Source organism: Rhizoctonia solani, chromosome 16 (genome assembly GCF_016906535.1).
Source record: "Rhizoctonia solani chromosome 16, complete sequence".
In the NCBI taxonomy this organism is placed as follows: domain Eukaryota; kingdom Fungi; phylum Basidiomycota; class Agaricomycetes; order Cantharellales; family Ceratobasidiaceae; genus Rhizoctonia; species Rhizoctonia solani.
Genome location: NC_057385.1, coordinates 2,859,157 through 2,872,799, shown reverse-complemented (window position 1 = coordinate 2,872,799; position 13,643 = coordinate 2,859,157). Strand labels below are relative to the sequence as shown.

The window sequence follows — 13,643 nt, the reverse complement described above, 5'->3', positions numbered from 1 at the left end:
ACTACATGTAAGCATGCAGGACATGTCGGATCTTTGGCGGCTGATCGCGGCTCGGCAACCATTAGCTCGCAAACTTCCGGTTGACCTCCAAGATATCGCCGATAGTCGTTGGTTGATTGAACCTGAGTCTGGAACTTGTCGATTATTTCCTATAGTGGATAACGACGTATAGCGTGACCCTGGTTCAATGTCAACAAATCGACTGGAAGCCTATGAAGCGTAGTATGACCGTGTGATAATTCCCATCCTCTACAGTCTTTTGGGATGCAAAAATACCGGCTTTTATATTTTAATTCATTGAGCTAATACAAAGCCCGAGGGAAATTGCGCGAATCCAGAAAATGCCTAGTGGGATTATAGATGAAAGGAAAGCCAGATTATAAATATGCAGGTAGACATGCTTCTGGAAGTCAGATGTTTAAAAAGAGTCCTTTAGAGTATAGCCGTTGGGATGACGAGTTGAGGGGGTGGAGGCGGTTCTAATCCGTACTTGACGCATTCATTGTGCAATCGTTGACGGATTTGGTTGTATCGCACGCGCTGGACTAAAAGCGGTTTAATTGATACAAACTTGGCTGCGCATCGAGACAACTCACTTTGGCAAGGCCACAGACACGTGAGGTAGTCAATGGGTGGAAGGAATGCGCGAGCTACCTCCAAAGCAATGAACAGGGACTGGTCGCACTGCCAGAGAGAAAGGCACCTGCATTGGGGTTAGCACAACCGTCGCTAGATTAGAAATACCGAGGTATCACTCACCGAGAGACCTGACTCATAAACCACCAGACAAAGTATGGCCTCTTTCCGAGGACGTTACTCGCCAATCCGGTTACAGTGTGTAATCCTTGCATAAGTCGTTTTGCGACCTCGGCTTGATGTCGAACTTGAAAGTTTGCATTAGTCAAGGTTCACGGCAATCAGAGAACTTGACCTACGCCATTCCTCGGCTTTTCGTCTGTGAAACTGTTGGTGTACCTCACTAAACCCAACCGATTTCAGCAACTGCCGAAGTCATGTGCCCAATTAAGTACTCACGTGTCCGGGGAAGGTATATACCGACGGAACTCCCAAGAGATAAACATGCGAGTACTGTTATCAAGACCCTTCGATCAGGCTTAAAGTACTGCCGAACCAAACTTTCCACTTACTTGAACAAGTATTCTCGACCTGTGAGAATATCAGCCTGGGCTTACTCACAGGAAATAGGTGAAATTACCTTGGAACAATGAATTCTGCTCGAACGAGCATGTATGCCTGTTCAAGGCTTCCTCAATAGTATTAGTTTCCAACCAAACGTTCACAGCGAATTCTGCACGCTGTGCGTCTGTCATCTGAGCCGACTTCTTTCGTAGCATTAGACAGCTATTCCAAAGCAGCATTGCGCGACCATACAACGCCCAAACAGATTCTTGAGGCGAATGCACAAGGCTCGGTGACTGTCGGATCATAACCTCTGCTGGGAAGCATAGGGCATACTGATCCCGAGCCATGTTCGTCAGCATATGCGTTGGGTGGGCCGATGATGAAACTCACATTCGCCGCGTCGATAATGTGCAACTCGGTCGGATCCTTGGCAAACGCCGCATCGTGCGCTGTGAATCCAGCAGCAAGCGTCAAAGCACTCCAGACTAGTCTTCGGCTTTCTTCTCGACGAATCTCGGCTTCATTCCAGTTGGGATTCCACCCGGCAGATGATACCCAGAACGGAGTGAGCTGGCCATGGGTCGTTGTATTCATGATTGACAAAGCACGGCATGCACAAGTAGCGGTACCAGTTGAAGGGGCCTGAGGAGCACCTATGAGTTTCCCGGCAGAAGTAGAAGCGTCTCGTCGTTTGAGATAAGGGGAGCATGGGCACTCTGTCTGCCGAAAATACAGCGGTCTGTGGGTCCATCGCATCTAACATGGTTAGTCCAAGGAGTCGAATAATCCCGTCAAGGAACATAAGAGCAGACCGAGACCGCTCAGTCGAGTGTTCTGGATGAGCCGACACCTCGAACAGTGCGAGCAACTGGCATCATGGTTTGAGCACCGGTCATCGAGATTACCAAGATGACTTACCCATGCTGCCTGTGCCAGGGTAGGGTCCAATCTTTGCGAGTTCAAACTAGCATCCAGTGCCGATTGAGCTTGGGCACGCAGCTCCATAGCCTTGGCGCGGCCTGCCTGCCCACCTGCAGCGGTTTTAATATATCAGCAATAGTAAAGTACCGGAATAAGATTGACTAACGTTCGATTTCCGAAGACTGAGTAAATGTGCTATACGCAAGGGCAGCAAGGATCAGTGCTGGCTGGATGTTCTCGCGTCTCTCCTTGTGATTGTAGTTTCTGAATAAATGCACTGGTTTAACATCATGGTTAACAACCTAAAGGCCTACTCACGTCATGAATAGATTGATGTTCAAGAAAGACAACCAATAATTGCTCGTCTTGAACAGATACTTGAGATCGGATGTGATTTGAAGGGCCCTGAATAGCGTCCCGAATTAATTACGCATTTTTGACCGGACTTGACGGAACTTACGCTTCGGTCCTCGTTGGCGCGTAGGTTTCGAGCAAGTTATCCCACCAAGTCTTCCGTGCAAACGCAACAGAAGGTTCTGATACCCAACTTGCCCCATAGACATATCTATCGGTGCTGTAAAAGTTACGGGCCAAATCATTCCCGACGTTATGGTGTACAACTACTTGACCTCGGTCTTCGTCCTCAGTAGTCGTGGACCTAGTTGGAGTAGAGTTGTCAGTTTTACTGTTGGGATGATAATTGGATCATCATACTCATGATAAGTAGAGCCTGTTTCAGGGTTGCTGATAGAGCCAGGCTGTATTGAATTGTTAGTGAGAAGACCGCCTCATGAGATCTGGGTGAGCTTACAATGGATGTGTGCCCAGAGCCGCCGACAGAGTTTGCATGTTGGGAGAAATAATTTGTTCCGTCGTGCCAAAAGTCAAGTAGACCCGGGTTCGCAGGCGGTGGGAGCACCGTAACTTCCGCCGGCGTTTGGGCATCAGATGTGTAACCGTCGTTTTGTGAAGTGTACCCGGATGGACTGTATAACGATTCGGTATGTGAAGAGTATCCAGCGCTATCTTGGTATCCGTAGTGCGAAACGGGAGTAGTAACGTTGCTAACACTGTCTTGTCGATACCTCGAGCTAATTCGGGTGGAGTTGGAATGATCGCTGCATACGCTCTCGGTCGAGGCACTATAGCCCAATTCACTGGAGGATTCGTACCCGTGCGAGCTATCGGAGACGCTGGAGTGGCGTAGATGCGGAAATCGCATTCCGTCACCAGAGACCAGAGTAACCATCTGTCCGGCTTTCTCATATTCATCACGAGTATGGAAGTGACCTGATGCTCGAATTGCATCATTTCTTTCATCAACGTCAGGGTTCGGTGGCTCTGTTTGACTAACAGAGTTCAATCTGGTGCCACGCCCCAGAGTAGGTATGGCTATGCCATCACGCGGGTAGGTAAGACCAGCGAAAACATCCTGAGGAGGACGAAAGTGAGGATCATGAGCATGGTGGAGTCTGGAAAATGTTGGAGAGGGAGGCGTGGGGTAATTCACTGATAGTGAAGGCGGAACACCGATAACATCCGTAGTGTTCAACGAGATAGTACCAGGGTCGGTACCTGAAGTTGGGTGCGTGGTCGAGATATTTGCTAGCACATAGTGAGGCTGCGGCTCGGAGCTCTGAACAAGCCGAGTGTCAAGGGTTGAATGAGTGGCGTCAGAGGACATCAACGGTTCCTCAGATACAACAAGGCCACTGGGATAGGTGTACGCATCGTCACCATAGGCGTACCCAGAGTTACCTTGACGTATGGAGTGATCCCAGGCACTCGAGCCAGAAACTGCGTCCAAGGTATTGTGAGCGCTGGGAATCGAGTTGGAGGCAAGGAGATCGGAGAGTTGATTGGATGCACATGGAGTACGGTTCGAGTCCAGGGTGGGATTAGGGCCGACACGAACACGAGCAACGTTCCCTGCAACATGAGGACCAAGCTCGCCAGGAAGGGTTGGCGGCGATATCTTAGGAATAGAGCCGGTAGTGTCGGACTTGTCGGAATGGAGTAAAGATGTTGGATGGGGTGCAGCGTAAGATGGCAAAGGATCGGAAGATGGAACGAATGGAAGCTTTGTGCGCTTCTTGGTGCGCTCAGGACCGACTTGAGAGGGGACCAATGGTGGGTCGATTAGTAGGCTTGCAGTTCGAGATGAAGCTGCGACAGATCCTCCACCAGTGTTTTTTCGCGTGCGAGTGCGTGTCCCGGGCTTTTTGTCCGGACCTCTGGAGCCGGATGAGATCCCACTAGTACGTGGACGGTCTGAATGAGGCTTACCGGCGCTTGGGCTCCGCATCATAATGACAAGAAACCTCAATACGGGCACAGTTTCGACAGACCGGCTGTTCTCCACCGCATTTGATCTTTCTCTGGCGACTATAGGTACATGAGCACACAGCAAGAAGCATGATTGATCCCCCAGATGTGATGAATGACTTGCCATAGTGTACATGCAATATAGACGCGTGAGCGGCTGGCACCCGCCTCTGACTTTGGTTGCAATGATTCGCTCTGAAGTACTGCCTCAATATTCTCGCTCATCGTGGCAGAAACGGACGTGCTGAGAGGGGTCGAGATGGGAAGCTTAATATTATACCTACCCGCGATTCCAGCAATACTTTGTTGCTTCCTAGAACAAGCGCCACAGTCCATATTGGAAAAGTCTGCACACGTAATGTTTCCAAATCTTGATCGCCCGAAGCTGGGGGACTCTACTGATCGACGCTCGGGTCTACCCATGTGGTCACCCCGCGCTAACGCCTCAATACATACTTCCCCGCGCATTCAATGAACACTGCGCGTAGTTTGTCCGTCTCAAGGCAGTTTACAAAAGATAAACGACTTTACGACTATGGGGCGCAGCGACCTATTTTTATTATGCCAAAGCTTCACAAGTCCCGTATACCGATATTAACCGGTGTTGGTCATTAGGTTCTAGCTCATGCAACACGAGTTTTTCAGACGCCTCCCCAAATATGTTATTTTATGAACCCGCCATGTCAGCCGATCAGCTAGCTAATAGCCACATAATTCAGGAGCAACCCCAATTGCAAGTCAAGGCCTCATTTATACTGAATGAACATATGTTATATTAGCAATGCTCGGTTGGATTCGAAGCCGCTGGGATTTATACACTGGTTATCTGTTGGCGAATACGTCACAGAGTTAATTCCCAAGACGCACTCCTTGAAAGAGCACACCGAACAATACAATTACCTATATAATCGATCCGAAGCAGCATTATCGGTATCCTATTACTATTACAGGTGAAACCGAGGTCGATCATCCACCCGGGAAACACAGGTGGGCAAATTTTCATTGATTTAAGGATCGATTTTGACCATGTGATTTTTCAGCCACCAGAAGGGGTACCAACTGGATATAGCTCTTGACACATTCATCAAGCCTAAGTTCAAAGAAGATCGTCGAACCGACGCCACCACTTCACCGGCAGTAGTGTATAAGCGGTACGCCTTGTGTGTATTAATAACATGAGTATACATATTTGAGCCCTTCAAGGAGGAGGGAGAGGGCTACCACTGAGATTTGCAAGCGGTATATTGGTTTTACCCTCGCATAATCCATGATTTACGCGCGTGGGCTCGAAGGGATTGAACTTGCAGCCTATATCCACATGGCATTAATCGAGCATTGGCATGGATAGTTTTGAAACGTTGCTTGCTACCAACAATCAATCGCAGTTAATGATAGGACACATGTAACGTGGCTACTGAGATTAATGGCTCCGGCAAACGCGGGACAAGCAAATAAACTTCGCAACGATGGTCATCGTAACCGCGAATTGTATTGATTGATCTGTTCCTGGAGTGGTTTGGATGTGCATCGCTCTGGAGTTTTACTATGAGCCTGGGGTTTTGTTGTACTGACTCAGCCCGACTCATCTGAATCAAATAATATGTTCGAGAACAGCTCATGGTCACGATACGTTACGCATATATATAGCTATCAGAGAAACGACGATGCGATAGGTCGAATCTTGTGCGAGTTTCGCTATGTCACCTTTGGTAAATGGCCTAGTTCGTTTGACAACAGGTTGCGATGGTGAGGTGGATATATCGTAACTAATTGCTTGGTGCCGAACGTCGATAGACCGTTTATAGATCATGTGTTAAGCTGCCATAGAGCTGCAAGATTTCAACTCTGGATTGTCACCAACGCATCTGCTTTCTCTGGTCAACTACGTTATCCTTTGGCTATGGTTCTTGATTCATTGTTGTCTACATCCTACAGGCATTACGTCATAACTAAAAATGAGGTTAGTGTCTAAGCAGAGAGCCCTCGTTGGTCAAGGCTCACACGTAGCATGGCACCACTCGTGCTCGCACTGTCAAAGGTACTTTGAACTAACCCGAAAACACTCTGCATCACAGTTCATTGACCCTGAAGTGGTACGTGGATAAGAACAAACCACCAACTCAGCAGCCTATTTTGATAGCTCTTGGCATCCATAAGCCCTAAATGCCGATATCAAATCGTAGCAATTGGGACGGATGAACGCGCCTTCTACCAGCGGATGTACCAAAAAACGAATTCTAAAATTAACGTGCTCCTTATCGGGGAATAGTGAGTGATAAAGCCAACGGCGCAATCCAGCTAGAAGGAATATACCGTTGCTCTATGACTATTACGGGTAGAACCGAGCTTGACCATACTCCGGAAGGCTCAGGTAAGCCATATTTCCATAAATTTATTTGTTCATGGAAATGCAACTCCAAGCATGTGATTCTATCAGCCATGAAATCGATGCAAGGTTATCTTCGCCTAAACAAATGGCTTCATGGCTTCATTATAGCCAAGTTTAACACGCCCGGCGCCGTTCCGATGGGGACTCTCGTGGGGATTGCCTGTGGGCGATACTTGTGTGGTGCATCAATAGACGAAACCGGACTGGGTCAGACTTCTGTCTTGCAATAGAGCGAGCAGGCCAGTTGGGACGCGTGAGCAATGCGTTTTTACCTTCCACCCCGCGCTAATTTGTCTACAATGATCCAACCGAGTGATGTACTATATATCCTTGGATTTGTGTGATTTGAATTGCCACGCTACTGGATTTTGTATCGCTCAAACAACAAGAATGATACATGGTCTTGAATAGCTATCTGCAAATTAATTATAATAATACCAAGTAAAACGTAGCTAGTAAGTAAGTATATCAATACGCATATATAATGACACCCAATACGCATGCGCGACTGGGCTCAGTAAGACATTCTCCTAATATTGATAGGTATGTATCTCGTGCAATAGATTTATCTTACTCTCAGCGCTGACTATGACTGTGGTCGGGCTGAATATGCATTGACTTTAAATAAGTACCTATGTTGCTCTATGTACAAATTAGACACTTGGGGCGGCGGAAATTCGATAGTAAGACTTGTGGTCTAGGAACAACTAAGGGCCGATAGCCGTGCAAGGGTCAACTGATTTAAATCAATGCCGAATTGCCTCTGCTCATACTCTAACATCGTTGTTCTCTGATCATGGGATGTATTATGTCATATCACTCGCCAATCAGGTGATATTTACCTCTTAAATGCACAGAGAACGCTCGCAGAACAACCTACGTGCTACAAAAAGCTGTAAGAGATATTTCAGCTACAGGCGGTATGTCTTGGGGCTCTTTCTTCGATTGGTATACACGAAGGGCGCACTGGCTAGGTTACTGGACGATAAACGTTCGAATATCATGTGTCCCCAAAAGGAAATGTTCGGACTTTTGCTATAGTGGCCTACGAAGCATGCGCAGGATGATCGATGCTTGGGTCTACCACATGGGCTTCGGTTAGGACATGAATTGGTGCTCAGCCAACCTCATAATTTGCTACGAAGACGCTCCAATACAGCGTACGCATGTGCTCACGTCAAAGGCACGTCCGAGAACTGATACCCGACTCGCCCCAACTTCTTGCGCCGTGGTATGCACGGCGTCGAGATACCTTAAATACCGCCGCCGCCGTCCTCTGTAAGCCAGGAATCCACTCATATCCATCCCATCCATCCATTCGTTCTCCTCGCCATGAAGTTCGTCGCTATCTTGGCAGTCACTGCATCTGTTGTCACCGCCTCTGTAGTTCAGCGTTCCGGCACTCCTATGACGCAAGCTGCAGCACAAGCTAAGGTACCGAATCTCATAGATCGTCCGTTTTACCGTTCGCAACTAATTAATTACTATACACGTCAATTACAAATTAATAGCTTCAGTCTGCTGGCATATATGCGTCCTCCTCTGGCGGATGCACGACCAAATCCAACCCCACGTGTACGTCATACGACGGGATTCTGAGTGGCACTGTAGATAATGTGATCACTCTCAAAAATGCCTGCGGTTGTGCTATAACCATAACTGGTGGGACCGAGACTGGTCATGCAAGCGGAACCTACAGGTAGTTTTACCATGCAATTTATTCCCGGGTATTTCAACTGAGAAACTTCACGAAATTCAGCCACGCGAACGGATACAAAGTCGATATTCGTCACGCATCTGGGATTGACGCTTATGTCAAGAACTCATTCACTAAGATTGGGAATCGAGGCGATGGATATCCTCAGTGGAAATCGGCAGCAGGAAACATTTATTGCGTACGTGATAATTCAATTCTTCAGACCAAGCTCGAGCTTATGGTATCTCGGTACTTACAGGACGAAGGTAGCCACTGGGATGTGTAAGTTTTTCTCGTTCGTTGAAACCAGGCCGTTCACTCACTTTAATCCATAGCACTTACTACTGATTCGAAAAATAAGTTGGGCCCTAGATTGTTGGGGCCCTTGGCGCATATATGTCAAATACCCACGGAAAAATGATCTGAAAATAGTTTTACTAGCCCTCTCGTTGAATAGCGTTAACGTATATATTCGCTACAAAATACTCAGAAGAAAAGACCGCATCGTGATAACTAAGGACTATTTTGAAGCGCTTGGGTTAGCAGCTACATGCTTTGACACAGAACACCTCAACTAGCTTTCGCTCCCTTGACATGATTCCTCACTGCGGAGGTGATAACACCATAGGAGTCTACCATAAGCCATAGAGGGATAAAGACCCAGCTATCGGTGAAAATCGAGTTAGAATAGGCACTGTGATAATATTGGAACGGGCAAATAAACTTACAGTAAATTCATTAACTAGAGGTTATCGAGCATTGGTGAGTCAATGATTTATAGGCAACCAAAATAGCACCGACCATGAGATATACCCAGAAGTACAAGAAGTTGTCGGTCCGGAGGTTCTTGGACCCTGTTAGCCATTCGGGACAGAAGGTCATCCAACTGTGACATGCGTATAAGTTTTGGGAGGGTTTATTTGATGATTCAGACCATACTTACCCGCCATACAATTCAGCTGTACAGAGCACAATAATCCAATAATGTCTCCTTGGGTCGTTGTTTATAAGCTGATACAGAATGTAACAACACAGCGGGCCGGCGCCAAACACGGTCAACAGCTCAAGTGACACGACTGTTTCATCTGCCGTTCCCCATCTAAAATCCGCCCGTGCATATTCACGCCCTGGACATGGTGAGCCTACTTGAGCACTCAATAACTATCAAACTGACCACTTACACATAGTAGCGAACATTCCTATGCCATTATTCACAGTTCGTCCAAAAGTCGAATAGTACAAAAATGACCCTTCGAAGATGAAATGAATGAGTGCATCAAATGCCTAAATATAGATGCTTGAGCGTTGAATAATGTGAGCAGATGTTCGACGTACCAACCAAACAAAAGCGGCACGCTCCCCAAAGGACGCGTTTTTCCTCAGCAAACTATTTGATGCCCCATATGCAGTCCCAAGAATTCCTACAACACCTGCTAGGGAGTAAAACGAAACTGCCGTAAATAGAGGCTCGGACATGGCAGGTTTATGGATGAACTTGAGACAACGATGTCAGTCTGCTTGGTGGTTTTCAACTCGGTTCGAGTTCAAGAGTGGTGTCATAGACCCTGACCAATTCGGGTCCCGCTTTACGGCCAGAACATGGACAAGGCCGAGCACCAAAGCAAACACAACAAACTTTTTTGTTTGTCCGCTGTATGATGATAGTAGGTCTGTTGCAGTACGAATGCAACTTGAGACTGTCGCTCAGCAGCGCGGTGGTATCGTTTTCACTATTCATAGTCCCAGAAATACGATCTCTCTGTCCATCACGTGGCGCATGTAGCTCTTTAAATATGAATAAAAAAAATGTCCATCACGTGTGCCTCTTTTTTTTTTTTTTTTAATACACGTCCATATATAAGCAATACGGGAGCTACATGCGAACAAGGCGAACCGCTCACAAATCAAGAACCGAACCGTGAGAAGCTACAGAGAGAAAGAAGGCAATGAAACGGGGGGGGGGGGGAATAAACACGCAGAAACGGTAGCACGGTCAGAGAAATGAAGCTGTCGACGGGCGACGTACAGGTGGCTTAAGGCCTCGCTCAGTCAGAGGCCGTGATGGCGTATATACTACATAGATTGAGCGGTTGCCGGCGGGCCTCCTGGTCTTCTTCCTATGCCCGTCTTGGCAATGAACTTCGCGACTGCCTCTAAGCCTGCGTAGGAGCCAAACAGTGAAGGATCAGATAGATTGGTAGAAAACTCGCGAAGAATCCCCTGTGTCCCGCCGTAGCGGGACAGGACGTAGTTAAATGGATGATGATCTCTTCCCGTTCCCCGCAAGCGCACCTGGGGTCGACGTCGTAGTGAAATTGGGCGTGGTACTCGCCGTAGTGGCTCACGTGGGCCTCTTGACAACAGAATTAACCACTGCTAGAGTTCTCCTTGTAGACATCATGGCATCCAAACTAAATAGCCGCACAGACGGAGACGTCCTCATTCAAAGGGGATACGGTCTGGTCATGCTTTCGCTTGTTGTTCTTCTGTTTGGTATCTACACGTCGCTCCTCAGCCCGACGTTGGCCTATTTCGAGTTCCTTCCAGTACGCCTTTCGCGTCTTTTCTATATACGAATTGACATAATTTGAGCAGTCCAGGCTACACTCAATGGTTGCAGCGGATATTCATTATAAATACCTACCTTTTCTTATTGTGCCCGCTGGTTTGCTCTTTGTTATTGCGAATTGGGTTGGGTGGCAGTACTATCAAAACTCTTGATCGAATGGGGCTACAGTAGCCTAAATCATAAAAAAGGCACGCTATATTATTGGATAAACGACAACAAGCAGGCTACAGGTGAAAGCTCTGCCAAAAATCTAAGCTACAATCATATTCTGGTTGCCTCTGATACCATACGAGCATACTCGAGCAGCAAACGATATATCTACGAGAAATGTTAACAATGAGGCTCGAAGTGTCATGAAACCTAGAGACTTACATAAACCTGCATGTCTTCTGGTCGCCACTGTTCGACCGTGAACCTGTGGGCCTGAGCACCAATCTTTTCGGCAAGGTCGTCATGTCCTGGTAGTCCATCAGGAGTACCAATGAAGAAAGCAAGAGCATCATAGAGGTCCGAATAATCGGTCTGCACAGGCACATAGTGATAGTACGGGATGAGCCTAATGGATTTTCATAGTCATTCACATAAGAGATAGCCTAAAACATCGCAATTTAGAAATGCTCACCAATCCGAGTTCCACTCTGGGAAAATCGACATCTTGAATACGACACTAATAAAAGCGCGATAAGTTTGCAGACCTCAAGTTATTAAAACCGCACTATAACCTACGCTCCAGATGTCATAAGTCTCTGAAAACGGGACGACCAGCCATTTCCGTCTAAAAAAAAAGGCGCATATATAAGCTTAACTGTAGAATACCCGGTGTAGTCCAACGGAAACACACCAATGTCGAGAAGATACTTGTTACTCAAGCCACCATCCCACCCTGTCTCCTTGCCCCACTTCAAGCTATCCATCTCTTGACAAGTGTGATCATTCTCTGAATTGTCGCATTGCACAGGACCTCCAATCAAGCTCACGTCCATGTACTTTTCGTTTAGGGTATCCCTTGAGTACATTTTGAGATGAATGTTTCCATCCATCTCATCTTCTACCAGCACTTCTACCTCAGGAGTCACGTTGGGATCGGTAAGGTTCCCACCTGGTGTGGCTAATGTATGTATCCGAATACGATGGGAGAAACGCCAATCGTGAGCTCGGCTAAACCATTCGCCCGTTGTACGTCCGCGCCAAAAGACTGTCTCGGAACGGTTTCGCCACGGCACAATTGGTCCAAACCGACTATGATATACTTCCGCAGATAGATAGCTTTGAAGCGCTGGATGCAGAATAGCTCCGCCGGGCTCGGGCTGGGATTGTACAAGGAGGGGAAATGCGGACCGTTGGTGAGGAACATCGTAAGCAAAGTATCCGTGCCGCTTCGCTGGGTTATTGAGGATTGTTGGGTTGGCACAAAATGACATGCTCAGGCGATGATCGGAAATGAAGGTATGTGTATGCGGGTTTCGCTCTGGGAGGGCTGATGGATAGAATGTAACAGGGTCCTCGAGGCACGCGTTCGCGACTCCTCGCCGTGGGTTCCGTTTTAAGTCTTCAAGATGGGTAACTTCATCCTGGGTAAGGCCTGGAAAATACAAGTGATGAGTGATTGATGGGGGTTAAGCCAATAATGAGACATACGTTTTCCCTGCTTAAGTACCCTGTTTACTGCCAAACGCATATCTTCTGGTAGAATTGTCGGGCCACCATCATGCCCTGAAACGTAAAATTTCATGTCTGGGAGACTCTTAACAAAAGGTCGAATCAATTTTTCAAACTCTACGGCGACGTCCCAATGACCGAGGGGTCCACCGATGGTGGCGTTACCATCCTTGATAGTCAAATGGTAAGAATGGTCATCTTTGGATGCAAGCTCAATTCGATTATGGATGATATGAGGTGGAAGGGCGAGAAAGGGAGTAATATCCCGGTCGATCTGGTCGAACTAGAATGCCAGAAGGTAATGGCAAACGAATAAGTTGAGCTGAAACATTCCTTACCTCATCTATGAGTTTGAAGTTGATGCTCCGAGCGAATTCATACCTTGTTCGAGATGTTATGATCATCCTAAACTCGAATCAGGATGGCGGCGTACCACTGTTCAAACCCCGCAGGAGGTTGGCGTCCATAACGGCGTCGATACTCTTTTACTGCAGCAGAGAGCGTAGTACTCTGTCTAATCGATAGACTGAGCACAAGGAATATAGGGGAAATTTCTAAGTTACCTTTGAACGAGGTTATTCCGTTTTGCCTCAGCATCCGTGATAAGACCGTGGATTGGGTGTCTGCCACCTATCGCAGCTTTCAGCCGGCCCACCCTCAATGATCTCATGTACTGGAAGGTCGTATGCAGCCTTGTGAGAGGGGCGAAGGCCCAAGGAGTTTGGTGTTGGTGGAAGAAGTTGCAAAGCGACGCGCCAGGCTGTGGAGGTTGAAAATAGGGGCGAGAGGCAGAGGAAGCTAAGCGTAGAAACAGTGGCAGCAATCAAGACAAAGCGTCTATAATGAGACACTGTACGGAAGATAAAGCGCCTTTGTTTCATGCCGAAGATACTGGAGATATAGCGTCCTCTGAATGATGTCTCTTATGCTGCATTCACTGA

At 47.4% G+C, this 13,643-nt stretch overlaps 4 protein-coding genes across 4 annotated transcripts; 1 reads left to right on the top strand and 3 right to left on the bottom strand.

The window, feature by feature from the left end:
- Window positions 1-432: 432 nt before the first annotated feature.
- On the bottom strand, window positions 433-4,614 carry RhiXN_02190 (Fungal Zn(2)-Cys(6) binuclear cluster domain; the record flags this gene model as incomplete). The annotated part of the gene is made up of 17 exons (XM_043322009.1): window positions 433-545; window positions 597-703; window positions 760-883; window positions 936-979; window positions 1,036-1,089; window positions 1,149-1,167; window positions 1,217-1,475; window positions 1,534-1,785; window positions 1,859-2,011; window positions 2,062-2,174; window positions 2,231-2,328; window positions 2,383-2,469; window positions 2,525-2,722; window positions 2,779-2,822; window positions 2,876-4,298; window positions 4,351-4,449; window positions 4,565-4,614. The coding sequence occupies 17 exons, from the start codon at window positions 4,612-4,614 to the stop codon at window positions 433-435; spliced, it is 3,237 nt and encodes a 1,078-aa protein (XP_043187832.1).
- Window positions 4,615-8,110: 3,496 nt separating this feature from the next.
- On the top strand, window positions 8,111-8,822 carry RhiXN_02189 (uncharacterized protein; the record flags this gene model as incomplete). The annotated part of the gene is made up of 5 exons (XM_043322008.1): window positions 8,111-8,212; window positions 8,290-8,477; window positions 8,538-8,673; window positions 8,734-8,756; window positions 8,810-8,822. 5 exons carry the CDS (start codon window positions 8,111-8,113, stop codon window positions 8,820-8,822), a joined length of 462 nt encoding a protein of 153 aa, XP_043187831.1.
- A 222-nt stretch (window positions 8,823-9,044) lies between these two features.
- On the bottom strand, window positions 9,045-9,950 carry RhiXN_02188 (emopamil-binding family protein; the record flags this gene model as incomplete). The annotated part of the gene is made up of 6 exons (XM_043322007.1): window positions 9,045-9,138; window positions 9,203-9,216; window positions 9,276-9,360; window positions 9,418-9,601; window positions 9,656-9,758; window positions 9,810-9,950. 6 exons carry the CDS (start codon window positions 9,948-9,950, stop codon window positions 9,045-9,047), a joined length of 621 nt encoding a protein of 206 aa, XP_043187830.1.
- A 597-nt stretch (window positions 9,951-10,547) lies between these two features.
- RhiXN_02187 (glycosyltransferase family 90 protein) lies at window positions 10,548-13,583 on the bottom strand (the record flags this gene model as incomplete). Its single annotated transcript, XM_043322006.1, has 13 exons — window positions 10,548-10,694; window positions 10,767-10,850; window positions 10,904-11,040; window positions 11,334-11,361; window positions 11,416-11,599; window positions 11,666-11,710; window positions 11,770-11,818; window positions 11,885-12,625; window positions 12,682-12,985; window positions 13,041-13,083; window positions 13,136-13,216; window positions 13,266-13,332; window positions 13,358-13,583. 13 exons carry the CDS (start codon window positions 13,581-13,583, stop codon window positions 10,548-10,550), a joined length of 2,136 nt encoding a protein of 711 aa, XP_043187829.1.
- Between the last annotated feature and the right edge of the window lie 60 nt (window positions 13,584-13,643).